This window comes from Brachypodium distachyon, chromosome 1 (assembly GCF_000005505.3).
Source record: "Brachypodium distachyon strain Bd21 chromosome 1, Brachypodium_distachyon_v3.0, whole genome shotgun sequence".
NCBI lineage: Eukaryota > Viridiplantae > Streptophyta > Magnoliopsida > Poales > Poaceae > Brachypodium > Brachypodium distachyon.
Genome location: NC_016131.3, coordinates 3,331,291 through 3,355,971, shown reverse-complemented (window position 1 = coordinate 3,355,971; position 24,681 = coordinate 3,331,291). Strand labels below are relative to the sequence as shown.

Here is a 24,681-nt window from a genome sequence, read left to right as displayed (position 1 = left end):
TCGGGGGAGAGAAGGGAGGCGGTTGGGGTGGGGTGGGTGGGTGGGGGGGGTAGCCAGAGTGGAAGGGGGCTGCGGCAGCGGGGGCGATGGAGCAGGTTGGGTGGGGCGTCGGGAGGGGATCGAGTAGGTTGGGCGCTTGGGGCGTCCGTATCGAGAGAAATAACGAGCGGTGGCATATTGGCCGTAATTTTGATGACATGACGTACGGCGGCGGTCGTACCGTCACCACCAACTCCAATTTAATATATTGGTATAGATAACAACAACATAAAATGATACATTAAAAAATATGCATCAAAACCTCTCTTTGCTCTTCTTTAACGATCACCAAATATCCCTTTAGAAAAGGTTTCTTCCGAAGATTATGTCTCCATATTCTAGTATCTCAAAATAGAACAATACACTTCCTTCTGAAAATTATATAACATCACCCGGTCAAAGAAGTTTTGAGACATAATCACTTAACTTTTTTATTTCTCTCCACTATCTCACCTCACCCGTTAAAACAAAGAGTTAGAAGGGGCAACAAATTATGTTTTGGCAGCTGGATGTTCGTTTATGAGTATAAACATTTGATTATTTTATTGAGTATGCCTAATCTGATTTTGCTGGTTTTCTTAATGAGCTTATCAATATTAGATTAAATCAAGCCTAATTAATAAGCTGGCAGTGCATGTGTAAATTTTTTCCAATTATTTGCTCGAGTTGTTCGGCGGATCTGACTTGTGGGCAGTTTAGACGACTTGACGTCGTTGGCCTCTCGGCTATCTGTCTGCTCGTAGTCATGTCTCTGCGTGGCGGCTGGAATCCGTCTTATATGGCCGGCAATTATTAAGTGTGGCAACTCGCCCGCGGATGGCTCGGATATGGGTCGATGTTTACACCCATGGGTATGCTCGATGGCTCACCCGATTAGTCATGGGTAGGGTATGGGTATAGGTTTATACCCATGGATACCGATGGGTCGTCCAGTTAATATTTTAATTAATTAAATATTATTTTTATTATATAATATGTGAACTCTTTGATTTTTTTTAGCGAAATGTGGACTTTTTAATGCAATAAGGATTAACGGATGAACCCTGCTGTAAATAAATAAATAAAAACCAAGTGCAAAATTGGCCCAGTAGCCCATGACTCGATGACCCATCAACATGGCCTGTTTGGCCATCTCTCTCGTTCAGTCAGCTTGTTCTAACAATTCTCGCCATCTCCTTGTGTAATTTTTTTTTAGCCTTAGGAGAGCTGTGGCCGTGCCTGGGAGACAGAGGGGATGGCCGTGGCTTCGATTGCTTGCCCGATGGGTGCCCGATTGGGTCTCATCTTCCGACTCCCGTAGTGTTTCGTCGGAGCGATCTTTCATTCGGAGTTGTTGCCTGACTCTGGTAGCGATCCCGCTGGCGATGGATTTCCATCGCGGAGTTATAGTCTAATTCGGTGCAGGTAACGAGCCAGTCGACTTAGTAGTCCTAATATACATGCAATTTTGGGAGGCCCACAAATCTTTTGGGAAGTTTTACAGAGGACGGTGAAGGAAACGGTCCGTATTTTTTAGATAGGTAGGCTCACAATTTTTTTTGGGAAGTTTGACAGACGACGGTGAAGGAAACGGTCCGTATTATCTAGATAGATATAGATATAGATATATTGGTATAGATAATATATTGGTACAGATTTCAAGCTCATGTCTGTCCTCAAACTGGGCATAAATTCCAAAACCCGAACCCCGAACCCGGAAAATCCAAGCCCGAACCCGAAATCCGGTTGAAAAACTCGGGTAACAACTTGGAAAACCCGAAATTAGTTTGGGTAATTCGGGGTTTAACTCCTGGGTACCCGATTCTCCCGAATAGCCCGAAGCCCAGCAGCCTAATGTGAAAATTCCAACTCTAGGCTCGCTCAGCCCACAGTCCCACACCTCTCAGTCTCAGGCCCATAACCAGCCCCCAGCGTACCTTTCTCCCTCCAGTCCCATTCACATCCCCACTCAACCCTAGCCGCCCGTGTCGCCGCCTCGCGGGAGTCGCCGGCTCGCCGCAGCCCCATGCTCGCGTCGTGCCCGCCCGGCGCCTGCTGCTCACCGCCACCGTCCGGCGCCCGCAGCGCACGAGCCGTCGACGACGCGACTCTTCCAGACTCCCACTCCAGCTCGCAAGCAAGCAAGTCCACCTCCAAAGCTGGAACATCTTCTTCGTGAGTGCCGTTCTGGCAAGTTCAAGGCTTCAAGCTGAGTTCCTCGTATCTACCGAACGCCCACCTTGAGTTAACCCGAACGCCCACCTTGAGTCTGCCCCACCCCCACTGCTCTCCAAACCCTAATAAGAAGTTCCTCGTATCTACCGACAAGGCGGCTCTAGGCTCTAGCTCTGCCGTACAGCCGCCCGCCTCAATCCCCACGGCCGGCTCTCACGGCGTGGTCTCCACCCCGTGCGCGGTCTTTGGTCATTGGGGTTCGAGGTATGATGTTGTTTTCATCCGGGGGTTAGTTAAATCCCACTGATCTCACAGCCAGCACGCTGTTAAGATCCGCCCCTGTTTTTTTGGGGAGTTGAGTTTCACAATTTACACTGTTCTCCATAATTAGAGCGAATCTGTTCGACCAATCATCTAAAAAGCAGTGTTAGAGTCAATGTTCCACTCAGAGCATCCCAACAATGTGTTACTAAAGCCGTTACTCAGAGGAAATAGACGTGACAATTCCACACAAGAATGTTCCACTAGCACCTTCTCCAACAGTTAGTTTCTTTAGCTTGTCACTAAGCCCTCCAAGAATAGTTCTAAAAAAAGACTTGTAATGATCTGCAATGGACTTCAACTTCGTGGCAGATATTTTATCCATTTGGCACATGATTTGAATGTGAATTAAAATGCAAGTGAAAGCAATGCTATCCCTTATCCTACAAGCAAAATCACTGGATTATTGTATTTCTGTTCAACATTTTAACCACAGTTAGCATATAGACGTTTGACGGTTTGAGGGGCAAAACCGTAGGTTGTGAAGGGAGAAATTTAACATGCAAATGAATAATGCATGTATGCATATATAGCTCGTTCAGGATTATAAACCATGCAAGAACTAAACAAATCATACAAGAAATATAACACCATCTAGCACCAAAAAACATAAACCACACATTAACTTCAAAACTCACATACATTGAGAATTTACTCCCCGATTGCTCCAGTACTCACAAGGTTACTGGCTAATCCACGTACAAATCAAATACTAGTACTATCCAGTGGCTGGAGGCAGAAGTGCTGCGAACTCTTGATGGAGTACGCCGGGAGAATCGGGAAGTACCTGTCTACATGGGATGGTGGAATCGGGGTGCTCTGGCTGCAGACAGATCCAGTAATTGCTGTGGGGCCTGTCAGTACGTGGTTTTAGGTAACAAGCAGACCTCCTGGGGCCTGTCAGTATGCGGTTGTAGGTGACGTACGGACCTCCAACAGTGGTTTTGGCTGTTACTTCGGTATTGGTTTTTTCGACCTAGTCGTTTCTCCCACCGGAAACAGTTTCTCCTTTTCCCCTCCGCCTTTTCCTTCCATGTCATCTTTTGTTGATGTATACACTTATAGTAACTGCTGATTTGGATTGTCTGAGATACCCTTAGAGTATCCCTGACACAACAATCCACATCAGCATTGCTAAAACCAGGACACATCATGGATGATGTGGATGCGACAAGAGGAAAGAATTATTTTTTTGTCTCTATAGAGAAACATGTGCTACAGCATACCAAATACTAAGTTACAATTAAAATCACTTTGGAAAATGAGTTGCTACTTTCATATCATTTTTGTGTGGGCAAACCATAATGACTAGAAATACGTTTTAGTAACAAATGAAGAAACTACTTGTTGGAGAGATTGTTACTTTGCATGAGATTGTCCACTCTCTCTCTCCTTAACAAAGTCAGTAGTGAATTGCTAGGGATGCTCTTAGTGACTGCAAGCTCTCGCTCTTACTACTTGCATAGTCTGGAATTACTGTTGTGGTTGAATCTGGTCTAACTGACTATTGTGACTGTAGATTTGATCGATAGCAGCAATGCAAAAGGAGGCAAGCTCTAGCGATGTTTCTGCTTCTCATGTAGGACGTGTTAGACATCGAAGACGTCCTAATGAAGTTAGTTATTTCCTCATGATATTTTTCTTTCAGATTTTTTCTGTAGCCAATGGATCAGCTCTTTAGTTTCTCAGTTTGTGTTGCACTTGCATGATGGTCTATATTGTCAAGAGGAAGTAGTTCATCTTTTTTTTTTCTCTTGCAAATTTATTTATTAATGTGATGTCTATCCTACAAACTTCTTTCAGCTTCATTTTTTAGAAACTTCCTTCACTTACTTTTTTTTTACTTAGCCACAATTGCACGTTTAGGATGAGTAATGGATGGTGTAAAAAACATCATTTTTTCCATACTGATGTTGTTCATTTATTCTGTTTATTTATTCATTTCGATCACTCCTTCATTTTTTCTTTATAATAATGGAGTATTTATTGACATGGGTCATGTTGCAAAGATAGTGCGTTAACCTGTTTTATGTTGACAATCATGTTGTTTTGTGAAGCTAATCTTAGCTATTTTTTCAGGTTACTACAGATGGGAATAGAGCCAATGGACCGGCTTTACTTGTCAGTGATCAGAACAAGTATAAGTCAATGCTTATCCGCACATATTCTACTGTGTGGATGATTGGAGGCTTTGCTCTTATAGTTTATATGGGCCATCTGTATATCTGGGCCATGGTGGTTGTGATTCAAATATTCATGGCAACAGAGCTTTTTAACCTGCTCAGAAAATCTAGTGAAGAGAAACAACTGCCAGGGTTCAGGCTGCTGAATTGGTAGGTGCTGGACCATTTTGGTTATACTACTGTTTTAACCTGGAAAATTATCGATGATTGAACAGGGTGGCTTCCATCAACGTAACTGTTTTCAAAAAATATATCTAATTTGTGTGAACAAATCTTATCATTTCTTTGCAGGCACTTCTTTTTCACGGCAATGTTGTTTACATATGGGCGCTTTCTTAGTCGGGAGCTTGTTAACACAGTATCTTCAGATCACTTGTTGTATAAGCTTGTCAGCGGCCTCATAAAGTATCAGATGTTTATTTGCTATTTTCTTTACATTGCTGGTAAGGCTCAATACATTTTGTAATGTAAACAGTTTCATATCAACCACTACTCGTTAAAAACTTCATTTTGTATTAGTTGCTATATTTTTCTAACATAATAAGATGTGTAATGAGCTTACCCAAAGTAGAATAATACTACCTCCGTTCCATAATTCTTGTCGAAATCTTACATGTATCTGGACACCTTTTAGGAATAGATACATCTATTTTTGAGCAAATTTGAGACAAGAATTATGGAACGGAGGGAGTAGACTGTATCATAACCATAACATTTGTCTGCATTGCAACTTTGGTCATTATTTGGTTATAAGTTTTCTGTTGGTTTAAATAACAGTTCACCTGTTGCATAACAACTATTCATGCAGACTTCTGTACTGGGATTGTTTTATTAATTGAATGGCTAGTGCTGAATATTGGAGATTCTACATTATTTCACCTTTTGTGGATGCGTATTGTAGTTCTGCAAATGCCTGGAACTACGGTTTGTGTTGTGCATGCCTGCCCAGTGGCGGTGGCAAAAATTAAAATCTGCGGGGTCATTCTTTTAAACTTCCAAGGACCATTAAACCTGAAAAATCTAAGGGTATATTTTTAAAACTGCGGGATTAATTGAACCCATTGCTTGTGTAGCACCACCACTGGGCCTGCCCAGGTGATCTGAACAACGTAGCGTTCTGCAGAAGCTGGTTTTTATTGAATCTTTTAATTCGCTTGGTTTCATGAATTGTTCTTAGACATTTCTTCCTGATCCACTAGTAACCTGCTTGTCTTGTCTTGATAATTTCTAGTTCCTCCGTGCCATCAAAATAATATATGTAACTCCTATGATCCAGGATTTGTATGGTTTATTTTGACTCTGAAGAAAAAGACATACAAGTATCAGTTCAAACAGTATGCCTGGACACACATGATTCTTTTAACGGTTTTTGCGCAGTCTTCTTTCACCGTGGCAAATATATTTGAAGGGATGTTCTGGTAAGCCATGTTCCACCTTGTTGGTGTCCTTATGCCACGTTTGACTTACTGACTTGCGTGAAATGTTCAGCCATTTTAATCCAGCCCTGACATTTGTCATGCATTTATTTCTATAGAGTAAACATCCAAGTTTCCTCGCCTAAAAAAACTAAAAGTTGTTGAAGTAACTTCAAGATGCATGTTTTCTTTTGTAGTAATATCACTGGGTATTGACCTATTTGAGGTTTGTTCTAATAGAAGTTTGTGTTTGTATCTTTCACTTTAAGAACACCCAATTTTCCACCATAAAGAAAATAAAATAAAATAAAAAACTTAGGAGTGCTGGTTGCAACAGCCATACTCATGCATGTATACATGTTTCTGTATTATTTTTGTGCCTTGCTGTTTCCTTTTTGTACTGTCCCTATTATGAAAGGTAGAATTTTCTTTTTTCAGGCTAAGTTATGCCACTTTATGACATAGAGCATATCAATAAATATACTCCCTCCGTTGCTATATGTAAGAAGTCCTAGCTTTGTCCTAAGTCAATCTTTGACCACGTTTATAGAAATATCTCAGACTCTAAATTAGTTTTATTAAATTCATCATGATATATGTTTCCATAGTATACTTATTAGATATTATATATGTTGATATTTTTCTATAAACTTGGTCAAACTTTAAGAAGTTTGACTTAGGACAAAGCTAGGAATTCTTGCATTTAGAAACGGTGGCAGTATTTACTGCAGAATAAATTGCTCCATTTGGTTACATGCATGTTAATTAAGTCAGTATCTAATGGTATTTTAGCACGTATTGACAAACCCAAATGCTATGGCTGCACAGGTTTCTTCTCCCTGCTTCACTCATTGTGATCAATGACATTGCTGCATATTTATTTGGGTTCTTTCTGGGAAGAACACCATTGATCAAGTTATCTCCAAAGAAAACATGGGAAGGTTTTATTGGTGCATCAGTGACAACTATCATATCTGCTTTTCTGGTGAGAAAGCTTTTCTTATTTTTCTTAGCAGTGATAATTGCAAATCTGTGTTAACCAATGTCTATTCTGCTATATAATCTTATTAAGATTAGTTCGTCTATGTTGGCTAGCCCTAGTTTTACGTAAGAAATTACTACCTATCATGCTAGCTTTAAGGGGTTTCATATGTGATGCATAAATTATTTCTGGACAGTCCATTTTCAATTATATATAACACCATTCTTCGCTTTCCCTTATTTTCTTTGGCAGTTAGCAAATGTAATGGGCCGTTTCCAATGGTTGACATGCCCAAGAAAGGTGACTTGTTTTTTTTCAGAATGTGATTGTTAGTTTTAGGTGCAAATAACTACTCTGTTGAATTCGTTCTTAAATTTATATGGAAATATATTCAGGACCTGTCGACAGGGTGGCTTCGTTGCGATCCTGGGCCTATGTTTAAGCCAGAGCATTATTATTTGGGAGAATGGGTGCCACACTGGGTAAGAAAATGCATCTTGTTAAACTGTTTATTTTAACACCATTTTTTCTGCCTAAGTACGGAAGACAAACCTCAACATAAGTGTTTGGTTAATACTTCCTAACCACCAAAACCAGACACATCATCCCCTTGAGGCAATTTACACTGGTTTCGTCCTACAGGGCCACAATGTGTGGTCTTGGATAACATGTCAACCAATCAGTAGAATCAGCAAATAACCAAAAAATATGGTGGGCTCAGATGTGATCGTCAAACTTTCCTCCTCCATTTCTGTCTATCTCCATTCCTGTCATGGTGTCTGGGAGGGACAGAAGAAAGAAGGGATTTTTTGGGCAGCAACAGCAGGGTCAGAAAGGATCAGCAGTAGCCAGTCATATGCAGAGGCAGCATTGTGCATGCCAAGAAAGAATCTTGAGCTGTAGAAGGTCCCATGGATTCTAAGGAGTTATGGAGTCCTTTACTGTTAGCAGTTGTAGTTGGTACCTTAGTTGTGTGTTACTAGTAGAGTACGAGGAATGTGTATTTCATGGTAGGGACTTTGCATCTCATAGAGGGTCAACGCCCTGTTTCATAAGCAAGCAAAAATGGCTCTCTGTTTGTCTCTCCCTTCTAGTTCCCCAAACCCCTTCAGAGCATGCCATCTGGCCATCCTCTACACAGCAATTGTTCCAATGTGAACCAAGGTTCACAGCAGGGGAGTTGTAGTGTCTGCTGACGCGTCTGACAAGCAGCATTTACGGCAGCAAAGTTTGGACATGTAGGTGCCACCTTTTAAAACCACAGAGATCTGGGTAGGTCACACCTAGTTCTTTGAGCCTTTGAATGACGAATGAAGACATATATCCTCTTTTATGCTCAGATAACCATAATTATGTTATCTGGGTATGATCAAGTGCTCAGTTGAACTAACATGCTTTTCTTTCTTCCATGTCACTAATATGCTACCAAATTAATGCTACTCCCTCCGTCCAACAAAAGATGTCTCAAGTTTGTCAAAATTTGGATGTATCTAGACATGACTTAGCGTATAGATGCATTCAAATTTGATCGAGTTAAGACATCCTTTTTGGACGGAGGGAGTATTTGATTTTGATAATTGATGTATTTTTTTAGTTTGTTGTTTCCTTATTGGGTTTGTAGTACCTTCTCTCTGAAGTTTCTGGATCACTTGTGAACTTTAAACTGATATTCTGATTACATATATCTCCTGGCAGTTTCCATGGAAAGAAGTTTTCCTTTTACCTGTGCAGTGGCATGCTTTAGCCCTTGGTTTGTTTGCATCAATTATAGCACCGTTTGGAGGATTTTTTGCAAGTGGCTTCAAGAGGGCTTTTAAAATAAAGGTGCTTACTTCTTAATTATTTTTCCTTATTGGAAAACCATGAGGATTTACTATACTGTCTTAACTTCTCTTTATTATCGATCTTAAATATTTGTAGGATTTTGGTGACAGCATACCTGGGCATGGTGGGATTACTGATCGAATGGATTGTCAAGTAAGTCATCACAAATAACCATCTTTAGAAGGATATGTTGCTGGCTATGAAACACATATATGCCTATACCTAAACTTGGTTTTGCCTAAACTTGTGTGAGCAAATCTGTGTTTGGTAATTCACCTATGAACCAACTGGTTGAAGTAAATGTTCAGGCTAATGATTTCAGGAGCAGTAGCTTTACTTTGGGGTCTAGCTTTCTTCTATTTTCCGAGATGTTAGGTATTTTCCGTGTGACCTAGATGTGTCTTTTAAGGACAACGTTGACGTGCAGACCAACTGATCAAGTTCTGTTGAACACAGGGATAGTTGGGATGAATAGAAGTTGCTTTTCTTAGAGGGATTTGTGTTAAGCATACTTGTATTATTCCTCTTCTACAAAGCCGTTTCTATATTTTAATTTTTGTTGGGATAGAGGACTTTAGCAGAAGGTAAAGAGGAAATAATGCCCCTGGTTACTTCACCAGTAAATGTTTTGATAATGTGAAATTGGAGAACTTCTATATGATATGCATCCAAGCCAATGCAGCTCACCTGAACGATATTGTTCTTGTGCATTTTTCCAGATGGTTATGGCAGTTTTTGCGTACATATATCACCAATCATTTATTTCGCCCCACAATTTCTCTGTGGATGCAATCTTGGATCAGGTCAGTATCTTACCTTATTTTCCATTGATTTTTTTATCACGTGATTCTCAGCCATCGCCAACCTATTGCCATCCAGATTATAAGAAACTTGACCTACGAGGAGCAGAAGTACTTGTACCAACAACTAGGGGAGATCTTCACTGAAAGGCAATCTATGCAAAGCTGAGCATGGATCTTCTCATGAAGGCCCAAAACACACCGTGTATTTTAAAGCACCCAGTTCGATATGATGTAGCTCTAGATTCATGTACAGCATCATAGCTGCTCTGTACCTGAGATAGTGGTGTCCTTTTCCAAACCCTTGTAAAGAATGATAGGGCTTAGGTTCTTGATTCGCTCACCTTTTTTAGTTATCATCTGTCCGTGCTCTTGTAAAATAGAGCTGGAAAAGGAAGCTATAATTTGTCATTGTATATCAGTCTGTTTGTTGGTCTTGCGTCAAGTATTTGGAGAATGCTGCAACAACAAAGGATTATGTTTTCCCGTTCTAACTCTTGTTGATTCTGTTGTGCCCTGATTGTAAATTTAAAATAACTGCACGCTGAAGAGGAAGGTTTAAGCTGCCTGTTGGAGATTATCATGAAGGAGACTATAGTAGAACAAGTTTAAGCTTTAACAAGGGACCTGACAAAAGTTGCCTCCATTCATCTTACGAAAGACTCAGTTACAGAAATCCTTTGAAATTCGTGACATGAATGTGGGAGAGAAGTCTGGAATCGATCTGCAAAAAGAAAAGAATCGCACTCGAGTGATCTCCCTAAATACAATGTCTCATGTCTCTCCTGCCAATTACATCTCCAAGCTACAGATAAAACCATATTTGAAACAAGAGAATTCTGCAAAATTAATCCAGAACAGGTGGTTGTGATCATGGGTTCATGGTACGATCTGCCAAGCGCCACCCTGAATTTGTTCTGTTCATGTCACTCTTTCGTAGGTGCCACCAATCTGCATGTGAAGCCATTCTGATGCTGGCGACCCCTGCGCATATTCTCTTGGTGTTTGTGGATCGAACGTCAGCCCCGGAGCTGTGTTGAACGTCGGAGCACTAAACTGCAAGTGAAAAGCCATAAAGGTAAACATTCTGGAAGTTCACATAAAACTTCACATTGGTACTTAGTAAACACATTAAATTGTGTTGTAAAAAAGAAGTATGCGCATCAACGGGAAATGGTGGTTTAGGCAAATCAACGTAAATTTGAACCATGTTACCCTGGCAGTGCATGCATGATCAAAGATTAAGAGGAGCATCTTCACACACGTTCAGCAATGGTCAAGTTTCAGAAGGCAGCAATGAAGGACATATTGAATTGCTCACACGCAATGAGCAATGTGGCATCATAGCAGGCTTGGTTGCAGAGCAAGAGACAAGATGCAAAGTAATATAGTGGCAACACAGTGTGAGAAATCAATCATTGGAGCTAAGATATATTTGGTGTACCAACCATCTTGCTATTCAACACAACTTACATCTTTAGATGGAAATGTTTCAACTCCATTGTTCACATGGGCATTAACCGCCTCAAGCTTCATGGACAGGAACTGCAGATGACAGCAATTGTGGAGCTATTAACTGAACTATAGAAGGTAACACAACTCCGTAGGCAAGTGACAATCGTGAAACAACATACCTCAACTTGACGTTCCAAAGCCTGGACATAATTAATTATCTCATCGAGGACTGATGCTTTCCCAATAACCTGACCAAGGAAGCAAAAGCTTTCAAACGAAAATCATTTACAGAACCAGAACTAGGAAAGGCTTAGAGCTTGATAATGGTACCAAGATGAATATATATAGGACGTTAATGGCACAAAATGGAAACTCATAGAATGTTCAATGCTTGCTGAGATTAAAATGCACCTTATTGCATCCAGGGACGAGATCTTGGAGAATTTTCATTCTCTCGGTTATTTTCTCACGTCGTGCCTATCAAAATAAGTAGAGAACTTCAGTGATCAAATCTTTTATTCACTTGCAATTGCTGTATAGCAACAATTTATGTTGGCACCTCAAATTGTAAACAGATTTGTAACTCCTTTAGGAATAGTCAAAACAGAAGACATAACATTCAGAGTAGTCAAAACTGAAAACAATACATTCAACTGACCCTTTCTGCAAGGCTATGGCTGTCAGTTGCTTGGCCCCTCCTTGCCCTCACATGGATGTAATCTTGCTTTGGTGGTTCTGGAGGTGGAGGATTTTGATCAACAACCTTACTACCATTTCTTGAATCACCTTCAGCATCTGTTCTGAAACTGCCATTATCATCACTAGATTTATTCGCCCTGAAACGCTTTGCTTCTGAATCAATCTGCACATAAGATCTTCAGTCAAAAAGATACACGAGAAAGAAAAGATAATATCTTGCTCCCTGCATAAACCTGCCTATCAAAATATGGGCAACTTTTCTTTAAAATGTGACGAAAATATTGTAACAAGCTGTCTGGCCTTAAAAGCCAAGCCACAACTCTTTAAATTGTCGAACATCACAGAACCAGTGAATTAGGAAGCAAAAATCATACAAAGGAAGCAGTAAAATCATCACATTTGACCAAAATAATGTCTTGCAGACTAGCATCAATATGATATAGAGTAGAGTATGCCCGCTAGATAATCCACAGTAGGTTACTAAATGCAGGCAGAAATTAAAAACACTGTATGGACTAATAGGTTGTTGGCTCAGTAGTTAGTGCTGGAGATAGTTGATTGGATTTAACTGTTTGTCTAGCAACCACCTTTAAACAACAAGTACAGACCAAAAAGCATTGCATTGAAGCCAGATGTACCAAAGACGCTATGTCAACAGAAATACACAATTAGCCAAGCCAGCTGTCGCCCAACAGCTTGGTATACATTTTCAACATATATACTGCTTACATAAATATAAGACTGCAATGGAGGATTTTATTTGTCAAAGATAACTAATACAGGAAGATGATAATTGGGAAGGCCATATTACTATATCAGTGTCAGCAAGGTTGAGCAGTAGTACTTTTATGACATATTCACATCTACTGCTGGTTCAGAAACTTGATCGCCTTTCTAATCAAAATTGTTAAAACTTTTAGTGTTTGTTAAAGAGAAAATAACCAACTAACCGAGCAGTGCAATCATATGCTGCCAACATTCCAGTGAACCAAGCCTGACAGCCATTAGCAGTTTAGCACCAATATGAACCACTCTAGAGTCTAAACACGTGCACCAATATGAACCATTAGCAGTTAGTGCTCAGTGTTGATACACTTGTATACAACTTTTCCACTGAGAAAAGTTAATGGTAAATCACAGTTGTGCAAGCCCCTAAAAGATGTCTTCGTGAAACACAACATCCCGAACCAAGGAGATGGGTATGTTATTATGTTAGAACTGTGTCATGCTAAGAATAGGAAAACAGTCACTGTAATCAACACTGTATTGCCACAATAGTGATGGCATGTAGCGACAGAGCAATGGGTAAGTCTTATCAATACTCAGACACCACTTAGGTTTAATCATGGGAAACTCTACAAGTGAGCAATGAAATGAACAGAAATTGCACGTTTAGTCTCACCAGCAATTCTCCACACTTGGAAAGAAAGAAACTCAATAGTGAATGACCTTGTGTACTGTTTTTCTGCATAATTTGGTACCCTAGTAGTGCCAGACTTGCAACATTTGCATACCAGGCGCAAAGATTTCAAACTCCTGTGGTGAAACTGTACACTGATTCTTCTACTGCGGGGTAACTAGGAAAATCGTTAGTGTCAACATCCCTGTACTTTTAGGGAGCGTTCTTTATGGCCCTATCTAAACTAAATTATGCACAAGCGTCCAAATTAAGTTACATACTCCCTCCGTCCCAAATTAACTGGCATGGATTTGTATAGATTCTGACGTTGGTTAATTACGCGTCAGTTAATTCGGGACGGAGGGAGTACACGCGTTGTATGATTGTAACATGGAACGGTACTAGCTACAGCCAGCAGGCCGGGCTCATTCCACTACACACTACTGCTGTGGAACTAAACGCATCCAAGTTAATCAAATACCCGCCAACCATTACTGACTGAAGCGAAATCGAGAACCACAATACACCCAGTCGTTCGTAGACATGAACAGATCACACGCACGCCAAAGCTGATTAGTGTGTGAAGCGGCATTTTCCTTCAGCGAGGGGGCCTCCGTTCCCACCCGCGAACGTGGATACGCCAAAATCACCCCCTCATTGCCCCGAGTCCCGGCCTCCATCAACACCGCACGGACCACACGACCAATGCGAAGGAAAACACGTACCAAATCCTGACTGCCGCCGCCGCCGGAAGTGGAGACGGGCCTGGACGAGTCGTCCTCGGACGGCGGCGGGGGCTCCGTGCGGGGCTGCTGCCTCCTCCGCCTGCCGTTGCTCTGGCCCGTGACGGCGGAGGACGCACCGCTAGCGGCCGCCGGAGGACGCCAGGAGGGCTCGGCGGCGGGGTCCATTGCGGCGGCGGCGGCGGCGCGCGAAGCACCTCGGCGGTGGGGCAGGGGGCTGGGCTCTAGCTCAGCTAGGGTTTCGCTTCCGCGGGCGCGTGCGTGGGGGTGGCGCGGGTGGAATGGGGGCGGGGGAGGCGACCAGATCGGGGTGGAGATGTCGAGGCGAGGGAGCTCGCAGCGCCACTGACCCACTGTACACTTGCGGAGGGGAGACTGGGAGAGAGAGAGAGAGAGAAAGGTCAGAGAAGACCGGAAGGGAGCCGTGCGGAAATAAATTAGTGGCACTCGGGATTTGGCCACGCGCTGATTGGCGGGTCTTGGAGCTGGATCTGCGCCCTACTCCGCGCGATCGAATCTAGGCGTGTGTTGGTAGTTCTAATCTGGGCCGGTCGTTACGGCCCAGCCCGGCCCGATCATGCCGTGCGGCCTGGCCCGACCCCGTGATTCCCTCATCCGGCCCATAAGATTCTGTCTTCGCCAAAAACAAGATAAGATTCTGTCTAGTAATTTGAATGAATTTCTTTTACTGCTCACTCCGTCCAATAAAAGATGTGTCAAGTTTGTTAAAATTTGAATGTATCTAAACATGATTTAGCGTATAGATGCGTTCAAATTTAGTCAAAGTTCCTCGAAAAAAAATATTAATCAAAGTTGAGACATCATTTGTTGGACGGAGAAGTATCATTTCTTAGAGCATGCAAATCATCACATGTTTCATAAAACGGTTATTCTAATCAGAATATGTGGATCCATTGCAAATCATCACATGTTTATTATTCTAATCAGAAATCATCACATGTTTCATAAAACGGTTATTCTAATCAGAATACGTGGATCCATTGCAACTGTAACATCGTCCACCTTTCCTCTCATTGCATGTACGTACCGTCGTAGGCTTTGGCAGAACTTGATGTTAAAAGCACATGACTCTGAAGATGTTGATGCCAATGAGTTTTTTTTCGAGGGAAATGTTGATGTCAGTGAGTTAGTTCTCCATCACGGAAGATTGACAATACGATAGAAGCTTCCAACGGCGTTGTTTGTCAATAAGATAGGGACCAAAGAGCACCACCGAGAGATGAGATTGGCATGAAGAAATAGATAGGATGAATAACACGACATCATCACATAGCAGCCGGGAGGTGCAGGGGTGAGGCCCAGGTTTGACATGACTGTACTTAAAAAAAAAAACTAAAAGGTCAGTCAGGTGTCTATCTCGCTATTGGAAAACAATTAAAGGTATCCACAGCTTTCTAGCTACATGCTCTGCTTTGTCACGGTCCTAATTTTTCTCTAGTTAAGCTCGTCACATGCGACATATATGTGGATAAGCTTGCATATGGGATGATTCATGGTTAATTTCTGTTATAATCTCTGTCAGTATCTGGAGGAGCTGGTCTAGTGGTCTTAGAAAAAGGTGGGAAAAGGATCTTTAATCCGGAGAAAAAGGCTCGAGACAGAGTCCAACGAGGCAGCTAAGCTACTACGAGTAATCGCTTAACCTTGAAGAAACCCCAGCATAGCAAAAGTTGAATAAGCCGGGTCCTCACGCGCAATTGACAAACAAGCCCGAGGACCGTTCCGCAAAACCTCACCAACCGAAATTTCGATTTCTTTTTTCTTTTACAACCCCACCCATTCCCCCTCCTTTTCACTCCACCAAAGCGAAACCGACCTTTCCCCCTCCTCTCCTCCCCACCTCGCCGAGATCTAGCCCTAGGGTTGCTTAACCCGGCGGCGAAGCCCCGCGGCGAGCTTGGACTCTCACGTACCACAGGCGGCGAGCGAGAGGGAGGACGGACGGACAAGGGAAGCCATGGGGCAGCAGTCGCTGATCTACGCGTTCGTGGCCCGCGGCACGGTCGTCCTGGCCGAGTACACGGAGTTCACCGGCAACTTCACCACCATCGCCTCCCAGTGCCTCGCCAAGCTCCCCTCCAGCAACAACAAGTTCACCTACAACTGCGACGGCCACACGTTCAACTACCTCGTCGAGGACGGCTTCAGTGAGTTCCCCGCCCGCCCCCGTGACTCCTCGTCTCGATCCTTTGCTTCCACCAGTTCGTTTCTGCTTCACGGATTTGAATCTGATCTGCGTGGATCTGGTTCGTTGCGTGCTCGATTTGTGCTGCCTGGGTGTAGATCTCGCGGATTTGCTGGACGTGCTGTTAGGTCGTTTTGATTTGTGATGTGCGATCGGCTTGTTTACTATGCGATGTTTGTGTGTTAAATCGTTTCTCGTAGATGTGTTCTAGCCCTCTAGCTGGTCACATGCTAATTATTGATAAATTCGTGTTTGGTAATACTTCCGGGGTAGTTGACAGTATTGTAGTGTGTGCTGAATGGTTTACTTGTGTTATCCTACGTGGCAGAGATGCAATAGCCGACAGCAGCAGTGCTGCTTCTAGGCACATGCTATTTATAGTATAAGGATAGATGATTCGTTGCTGGCTTGCTAGACATGCCACATGCCAGCACATGTTTGTTCGCGCTGATAATGTTTCCGAATAAGTAGTACCCTTGAATCTATTTAAAAAGTAAGATATAATGCAAACATTTTTGTGATTTCTGGCGATTGCAGTTAGTGGTTAACTTGTTATTTTCCAATTTCATATTAAGTTTGTATTGATGAAAATGCTGTGACACGATTGATTTGAAGATGTTGTCACCTGGGATAAATTGACTAAATTAATGCTAGGAGATTGGCGAACCTCAATATTTTATGACAAGGGATCACAAATATGGTGCATATAAAGGTGGTATGCGCCTTGTTCAAATAGTATTGCACAACCATAAGATAATCAGCATTGGTCCCTAAGAACCCTAATAACAGATGATAATTTTGTCCATAATACTGTGTAAATTTGAATCATATAAATACTCCTCTCGGATCGAGGTGTGGCCTGTAGGTTGAATGATGTGGTTAATCAGGTGTAGCCTTTGTGGCGAAAAATTAAATCTAGTTTCGATTGGCAGTGCAGCAGAAGACAGGATAATTTTGAGAAATTTTCAACATTACTGGTTGATCTTTCTATATTGATTTTTGTTTCTTATGTGAGTGGTACTATGTGGACTCCTAATGCAACAGGGTGAGACCCAGTAGTTCTAAACTTGTTAAGAAAGTGCTACTTCCTTATTGTACTTCTCTACACTAAGTCTTTCAGAATCTGCATCTTACCTCCAATTTTATGAAACATGGCTTTTAACGGTGACCATACTGCTTGAAAAACTCCCCATCAAATAGTAATGTACAAATATGGTAGTGTGGAAAGTTCGTCTCTCTCTCTCTCATTAGTCAAAATATTACTCTGGAACACTACATTACATTTCTTGCCATTCCAAAGTCAAAAGTTAATGAGCCTATGACCCTAACATCATGCTTTATTCTGCAGCATACTGTGTAGTTGCCGTTGAATCAGTAGGGCAACAAATGCCCATTGCTTTCTTGGTTAGGATAAAGGATGATTTCAGCAAAAGATATGGTGGTGGGAAAGCAGCTACTGCTGCAGCAAGCAGCCTCAACAGAGAGTTTGGGTATGCATTGTTTCCAGTGTTGGACTTGGTAGATATACCTTTTTTGTACTAATTTTGGTGTCTGAATCTGACTATTGTAGATCAAAACTTAAAGAGCACATGCAGTATTGTGTGGACCACCCAGAAGAGATAAATAAGCTTGCTAAAGTGCAAGCACAAGTTTCAGAAGTCAAAAACGTTATGATGGAAAACATCGAGAAGGTATAGCTTGGTTCTTTTGAGATTAGTTCTATGGAGTACTTCCTCTTTTCAGGAATATACGAGGCACATAAACCAAATGGTACAAGAATTGTCTAAACTACCCCTAACTAACACATCTTAGGTCATTCAACACAACTCTTCTGTACATCACCATCACCCAGTAACTCCTGCAACATCAGATATAATTTGTACAAGGAATAATGCATGCATGTGCATTGGCACTTGCAGAAACCAATATGAAGCATCAGTGGCAGAAGCTGCTTCTTGCCCGTTTTTTCTTGAACCATAGGAAAGTCTGGCATGCATTGATGCACTTGATTAATTAGAATTGGCTGTAAGAGTGAAGAATCGAATGAAACTGCAAGGAAAGAAGTGTGTGACCTTAAATTCTTGACAAAAAAAATTTGAAATACGCCTAATATAGCTGGACAGAGTGGATATGAAATCTGAAATGATGGTCGTTTTTTTATGAGTGCTTCTAATCACTCATCTGCTTTATGAAATCTGAAAATTCTGGCCATTTTTGAAGAATGCTTCTGACCATTCATCTATTTTTGAAATGCAGGTTCTTGATCGTGGAGAAAAGATTGAACTGCTTGTTGACAAGACAGAGAATCTACGCTCACAGGTCTTGACTGTTGACACATTCTTTTATCCTTCCTTGCACTGGCAGTGTACTTTAATTAGGTTTCTTGTGAAGATGTTATGTATGTTGCCCAGCTAGAACTATTGATTTTCCTACAGAACCACGAAACATCAGCCAGCATGAGCTTAAAAATTTAACAATTAATGCAGTTTAGCTGGGACCCAAGTTTATGCTGAACTAGTACTTGTGTTTCATTATATATCAATTACTGACATGGTGAATATTTGCTTGGTTAGGTGCTCTTGATATGATTGAACTACTCAGGCATTGGCCATGCCATTAGTCATAGCTTTGTTTTGTGAAATCAGTTTTCTGTCATGTTATGGGTTACGGCAAGTGACAGAATACTAGACTGTCAGTCTGATATACCCAACTGGCTAGAGATATCTAGAAACTAGCCTAGGTTAGGTCAATTACCAACAGTAGTTTCCTCCCCTACTTATGAAGATGAAATGAAATGCAAGTGTAAATTGTTGAATGAATCTGTCATCTTCCTGTAATTTTTATGATGCCTATTTCCATAAGTGAGAACATGCCTTGTATTTATTTGTAAAATTGGTAGGATTTATTCTAGTGTGCACCCTAATTTCTACTACTATCAGAAGTTAGCTGGCATTTTTTTTCCCATCTCGAGGTGTTTCAAGTCTATTCCTACTTAATTTTCTCTTGCTGTAACGGTAATGACCAACTGTACTAATGGTATGGATGTGTCATCTTAACTATCTGGGCTTATTCCAGAGTCTGGAAGCATTGCTTAATCTAGAGTTTTGGGCATTGGAAAAGGATAACATGATGTTGTTACTCAACTTTGATCAAAAGTTTTGTGAACATACTGACATTTTCCAGTTATGCTGGATTTATTGAATTGAGAAGAACGGACACAGGCGGTTATCTAAGATCTTTGATTGTGTGGTGTGCAGGCTCAAGATTTCAGGCAGCAAGGAACGCAGGTAAGGAGAAAGATGTGGCTACAAAACATGAAGATCAAGCTGATTGTTCTCGGCATAATTGTTGCACTCATTCTCATCATAATCCTGTCCGTGTGCCATGGATTCAAGTGCAAGTAAGGGCGGCCTGGTCGAGATACATTCAGCAGTCCCTATATTACCTGCTGCTTCTGCTTGGAGCAAAAACCATATGGTGTTCTGTTCTTTCTCTAGTGTGCTCTGGCCCGGTTCGTGGTGCCTGGGGGGTGTTTACGTCGTCAGTGTTGGGCTGTTTGCTTAATGTTTGGATGGTGGCTGGGTCAGCGGGGTCGTGTATTTTTGGACGCTATGTATGTATAGCTTGGATCTTAACCCTTTCTATTATATGAGTAGAGATTTACTTAAGTGCCCACAGAATGTTGTTATGCTTGGGTGACCCTCTTCCCTAGTCTTTGTGCTTGTGAGTGATCACCACAATCCTGGGTTTACCCTCTGGATTTTTATTAACGAAGTGCCGGTTCACGTAGCAGGTTGTTATTTTAGCTCCGGTGCTTAACTCTGTAGTGTATGTAGTGTATCGACGCTTCATCAGTTTGGCATTTTAGCTCAGGTGCTAAACTCTGTAGGGCACAAAGAGCAGCGGTGCTTGTTGAAAGAATCAAAGCTTCGGAGCATGAGTATACACCGGTGCTTGCTCAGAAAGCAAACAATATATGTAAAATCAAAATGTTCAGACTTTTAAACTTCAGTTTAATAGAGTGTAGATCCCCCTAGAACGAGATGATTATGATGCCTGCCACATCAACAAATCATGAAAACAAACACCGATACGATGCTAAATTGTGATGAGATGGCCAACTAAGCTTCACCGTGTGGTGATGTCTTGTTTCGTGAAATAGTTTCGTGTGGAGGTCTATTTCCGTTGAAATCGACGGCATGCAGTCCTGCACCTCGGCTCACCTAGAGCAGCAGAGCCATCACTGCTCAGGAGCTACCGGCGATCTTTATCCCGAAGGAAACGGAATGATGGCGCCGATCTTATCTCGCACAGCTCGTTTACGCCAACTCGCGCACCACCGAACACACGGCACGCTGCTCCGCCGACCAAGGAGCGGAAGACAGTAGCGAGACCCGCATTTGCTGCCGCATTGAATTTTACCGCTCCCGGCTCCCGTTCGTACTAGTCCGTCTCCCGCTTTGCTGCACCTGCCGCTCGCGAATTGAAGACGGCCCTCGTCTCAGACCAGCAGCTCCTAGTGAGATAAGCTCGCAAGCTCTGCTCGTTGCCTCGTTTCAGAAGTAAATGACGCATGGCCGTACCGTACCGCCGATCATCCATCCGATGGATGGGGATGGAGGGCGCAGGCAGGCACGCAGACTGACTGCTGCGGCAGCGAGCCTAGTGCGCCGCTTCAGCTCGGAGTTGAGACTTGAGAGAGCTCTCGATAGGCCTTGACCGGCATCGGTCGCCATGAATGCTCATTTACGCAAAAGCTCTCGAATGCGCCGGCCGTGCCCGTGATGAAGAGGGAGGGTGATCGAGAGTGCCGGATTCGCTCGCTCGGGTTAATGCATCTCTGCCCTGCTTCTGCATCGTGGGCTATAGTAAGTAGTAAAGAAGACGGAATCCCCTGGAAGGGAAGTACTGCGGCCGTACGGACGACCGGGTTGCTCGTAACAGGCACGACGACATCGAGCAGAATTTGACACGATTCCAACGGGAACCACATGGCGCACGGCACGACGAAGACTATGGCCATCAGTGCGCCATCGCCTACTTTGTTACGCGCAACAATGTGAATTTGCCTCCTGGGCTGCAACAATGTAGTACGTACTCCTAGCGGACGGCGCCACACGTGGCCTGGCTAGCTGTGGACGTGCTTCGTCGCGTCCATGCAGATCAACACAAACAGCGGGCCATGATGAAGAAACAAAGACGCACTCACGCGCGCGTGCGGCAGCATCAGCATGCACGTGCGAGTAGGCAGCTCAGAACTGCGTGCAAAGCCGTGGTAGATACTCCCTCCGTCCCGAATCGATACAAATCGGAGGGAGATGTTGAGCCGAACTCCCATCTACCTCAGTTCTTTCGATTCCCTTCTCGAGTATTCCAGCAGGAAGAGCACGAATTCTTACACTAAACGGCCCACACCCAGAGATATTCGATTCATGGCCTCATGGGATGATATACAGGACTGGGCATGCCCGTGGCTTGGAGCTTTCGGAAAAAAAGAACGCGAGAGTTTTTCGACATTTGCGATCATGCCACCGATTATTATGGATAAAATCAAAATAGGATTACTGCGGACACTCATCATTTGGACAATGTAATATAATGCCCAAAGATTAGGCTATTTTGCTCGTGTGCCGCAAATCTATGTAAATATCTAAAATCTCGTAAAACTTCCCCTTTTTTGCCTTTGTTTTTCTTTAAAAAGACAAAAGATTAATGTCCGCGTCTTTGATCCTTTTCCTTTGACATCCCCAGCACCCTCGTAAAAACATTCACTCAGTAACAAATGCTTTCTCTCCTAATGAATGGATAGTTTTCCCTTTATTCTTAGTAGACATGAGCACTCGATCCGATTCCTCTAAGATCTGTTTGGTAGACATGAGTACTTGTTATTAAAAGTTTTGGTTCCATGTTCAAAACCAAAACGGTTTCCTGTCAATAAGACCATACATTGATACTACTAGCATGTGATTAGCTTTTCCCTATTTTGCTCGCTTGTTGATCACCTGGCAGGGGTATTTTATTTAATTTATCTGGAACCGTAAGACTGCAGACGCACGGAAGCTGATTTGATGACACACCAAGACGAAGACAACACGACATTGATTCTCCATCATTAACTAGCTAGTCTGGCTCTCTTGACACATAGTACATGAGTACGTAGACACATAACAAAACACAACCACACACACAGCCGTAGAGATCTAATTAAGACCCTAACTTAACTTGTACACAGACATAACGGTCCAAACTCTCCCTGCCCTGCGACACGCATACACGTACACCCACAAATACGACGACGATACAAGCAAACTACGTACCCCGTACGTAGTTCGTACCACGGCACGTGTACACAACACACCTGCAGGCCCAAGTACACATACGCATGTACGTATACGGTGCAAGTGCAGCACGTATATACGTACATATATACTCCCACGACATCCAACACGCGCGTACGTCCTTGGCTAGGTCGCGAGACCAACACGTACGAGACTCGATCTCAAGGCGTGACATTGCCGCCGCCCGCACCTGCGCCGCTTCCGCCTGCGAACCCGCCGAAGGGGATGCCGCTACCGGTACCCCCGGCGCCGATGACCCCGCCGACGGGGCCGACGCTCCCGACGCCGCCGCCGACGCCGCCGAGCGGGCCGGTGACGCCGCTGAAGACGCCAGCGCCGTTGTTGCCGAAGCCGCCGCCGTAGCCGCCGCCCACGGCCGGGAGCCCCGGGAGGTCGCCCATGCCGCCCACGCCCACGAACAGGTTCTTCTCCTCCTCCTCCGACCCCGCCCCCTTTCCCCCTCCTCCGTTCCAGGCCGGATCAACCGGAAGCGAGGCCGCAGCAGACGGCGGCGGCGGCATGGCCCTGGCCTCCGCCGCGGCCAGCGCGAAGGAGACCAGCAGGACAACAGAGCAGAACGCCTTCTCCTCCTTGGTCGCCATGGCCGGTTCTACTTCTACCTTTGCTAGCTATAGCTCAGAAGGCAGTATACAGATCGAGTTTCTGCTTGATCGATTGTATTCTACGGCTGTGCGGGTTTAAATAGACGGGCGCAGGGGCAGCTGCTGTAAATGAAGCCGGACCGGGGGGTTCTCTGGTGTGGTGTGCTAGTGCTACAGTATAGACAGTGTGACAGTGTAGTGAATGTTTGTTCAGGACCGGGAGGTGGAGGAGCAGTAAATTTGGGAGGAGCGGAGGTAGGGGGGAAGGCGGAAGGCGAGGAGGGGTAAATTTGGGCCCTCTCGACTCAATGCTAGAGTGTGGGCCGCGAATCTGGTTTGTACATACTGGGCTTCTGGATTCAGAGCCCGAGCTTGGCCCGAGGCCCATATATTTTTGGTGCCCGTTTCTATTGTTAGGCACAAGCCCGATCTACCCACATAACGAGAATTGTTTTGAAAAAAAGGCGCATGTGTGTCCTCAAAAATACTACAGTAGTATACTAAAGTTATGTCAAAAAAATACTACTACTAGTACAATTTTAGACGGAGAAGTCGTGTTGCTCGCATTTGTAAGCAGCAATCCTGCACGGTTTAGGCTCGTTTTCAGGTCTTAGATATATGGCCAAGTACGTTAGTTTGGCCGGCCATCTTTTTTTTTAGTTGTTGCAAATGGTGATTGGTAATTTTCTCCTCCGAGAAAATTCAAGTGCCATGCTGCCAATATGCCATGCCAGTAAATTTGAGCTTGTCTCAGAAATAACCAACTAGTTTGGCCCCTTTGTACGTTTCAGAGGCCCTTTGAACCCAGCAGCCACTAGGCCCAATACCCTTCCTTCCTTCCCTCCTCAAGCTTCCCTGTATCAAGAAATTTTTGGTGTATCTTCAGAACGGTGCCTTTTTTTCTTTTGCTCCTGCAGAATAAAACATACAGTACATAATTTTGGCCGCAGCATTGAGATCCTAAGTCCCTTCTCTTTGTTTCTTCTTCCTTTTTCCCTCCAAAATATTCTGAAATCTCTGAGTTGATTTCACATGCAGGGGAAGCAAAATCCAACAGATTCGATCGCGTTTACATATTCGAAATGGATGATGGAGCTGAGCGCATCGCCATCCCAAAACAGGGGAACTTGGGGTTGGGGGCAAAGAATCAGAATCACACTGCTACTGATTTTGAGAAGATCATATCACCGCTTTGTAATCTGAGCTCCCCAAGATTAAAAGGATTGTGACACATCATCGCCTGAAAGTAGTGTTTATTTCCCTTCAGGGTGCTGCTCACTTTGGGAGCTGCTTTTGGGTTTTGGACCTCACTTTTACCATCTCTCATCTGTCATGCATCTCAAAGATGAAATTCTTTTGTTACACACATACATGTAGTCTGAAGAATTACCTCCCCTAGAGGAATCTATGTACTTGGTGAAGGAGAACAGCTCAAGTTCAAAGAAAAGAAAAGGAACGGAGAACAAGTACAGCCTTAAGGATCAGCATTCAGAGTTTTTACAGACAGCAATTGCTGTCCTA

The 24,681-nt window shown here is 43.3% G+C and overlaps 4 protein-coding genes across 4 annotated transcripts; 2 read left to right on the top strand and 2 right to left on the bottom strand.

Moving 5' to 3' along the window:
• The first annotated feature begins 1,963 nt into the window (after window positions 1-1,963).
• Window positions 1,964-10,230, top strand: LOC100836536 (phosphatidate cytidylyltransferase 1). Its single transcript, XM_003564270.4, has 12 exons — window positions 1,964-2,457; window positions 4,034-4,129; window positions 4,594-4,847; window positions 4,989-5,140; window positions 5,974-6,115; window positions 6,941-7,097; window positions 7,347-7,394; window positions 7,490-7,576; window positions 8,790-8,918; window positions 9,015-9,071; window positions 9,638-9,721; window positions 9,798-10,230. Exons 2-12 carry the CDS (start codon window positions 4,052-4,054, stop codon window positions 9,885-9,887), a joined length of 1,278 nt encoding a protein of 425 aa, XP_003564318.1. The 5' UTR covers window positions 1,964-2,457; window positions 4,034-4,051; the 3' UTR covers window positions 9,888-10,230.
• A 111-nt stretch (window positions 10,231-10,341) lies between these two features.
• On the bottom strand, window positions 10,342-14,424 carry LOC100827822 (transcription factor BHLH089). Its single transcript, XM_003559236.4, has 6 exons — window positions 13,997-14,424; window positions 11,832-12,035; window positions 11,585-11,650; window positions 11,353-11,421; window positions 11,192-11,263; window positions 10,342-10,774 (listed from the first exon to the last, which is right to left on the bottom strand). Exons 1-6 carry the CDS (start codon window positions 14,180-14,182, stop codon window positions 10,640-10,642), a joined length of 732 nt encoding a protein of 243 aa, XP_003559284.1. The 5' UTR covers window positions 14,183-14,424; the 3' UTR covers window positions 10,342-10,639.
• Window positions 14,425-15,819: 1,395 nt separating this feature from the next.
• LOC100837971 (vesicle-associated membrane protein 721) lies at window positions 15,820-19,895 on the top strand. The gene is made up of 5 exons (XM_010229877.2): window positions 15,820-16,182; window positions 17,569-17,710; window positions 17,791-17,911; window positions 18,477-18,539; window positions 19,478-19,895. Exons 1-5 carry the CDS (start codon window positions 15,993-15,995, stop codon window positions 19,622-19,624), a joined length of 663 nt encoding a protein of 220 aa, XP_010228179.1. The 5' UTR covers window positions 15,820-15,992; the 3' UTR covers window positions 19,625-19,895.
• Window positions 19,896-22,304: 2,409 nt separating this feature from the next.
• Window positions 22,305-23,278, bottom strand: LOC100827522 (glycine-rich protein 23). The gene has a single exon (XM_003559235.3). The coding sequence runs from the start codon at window positions 23,158-23,160 to the stop codon at window positions 22,720-22,722; it is 441 nt and encodes a 146-aa protein (XP_003559283.1). The 5' UTR covers window positions 23,161-23,278; the 3' UTR covers window positions 22,305-22,719.
• Between the last annotated feature and the right edge of the window lie 1,403 nt (window positions 23,279-24,681).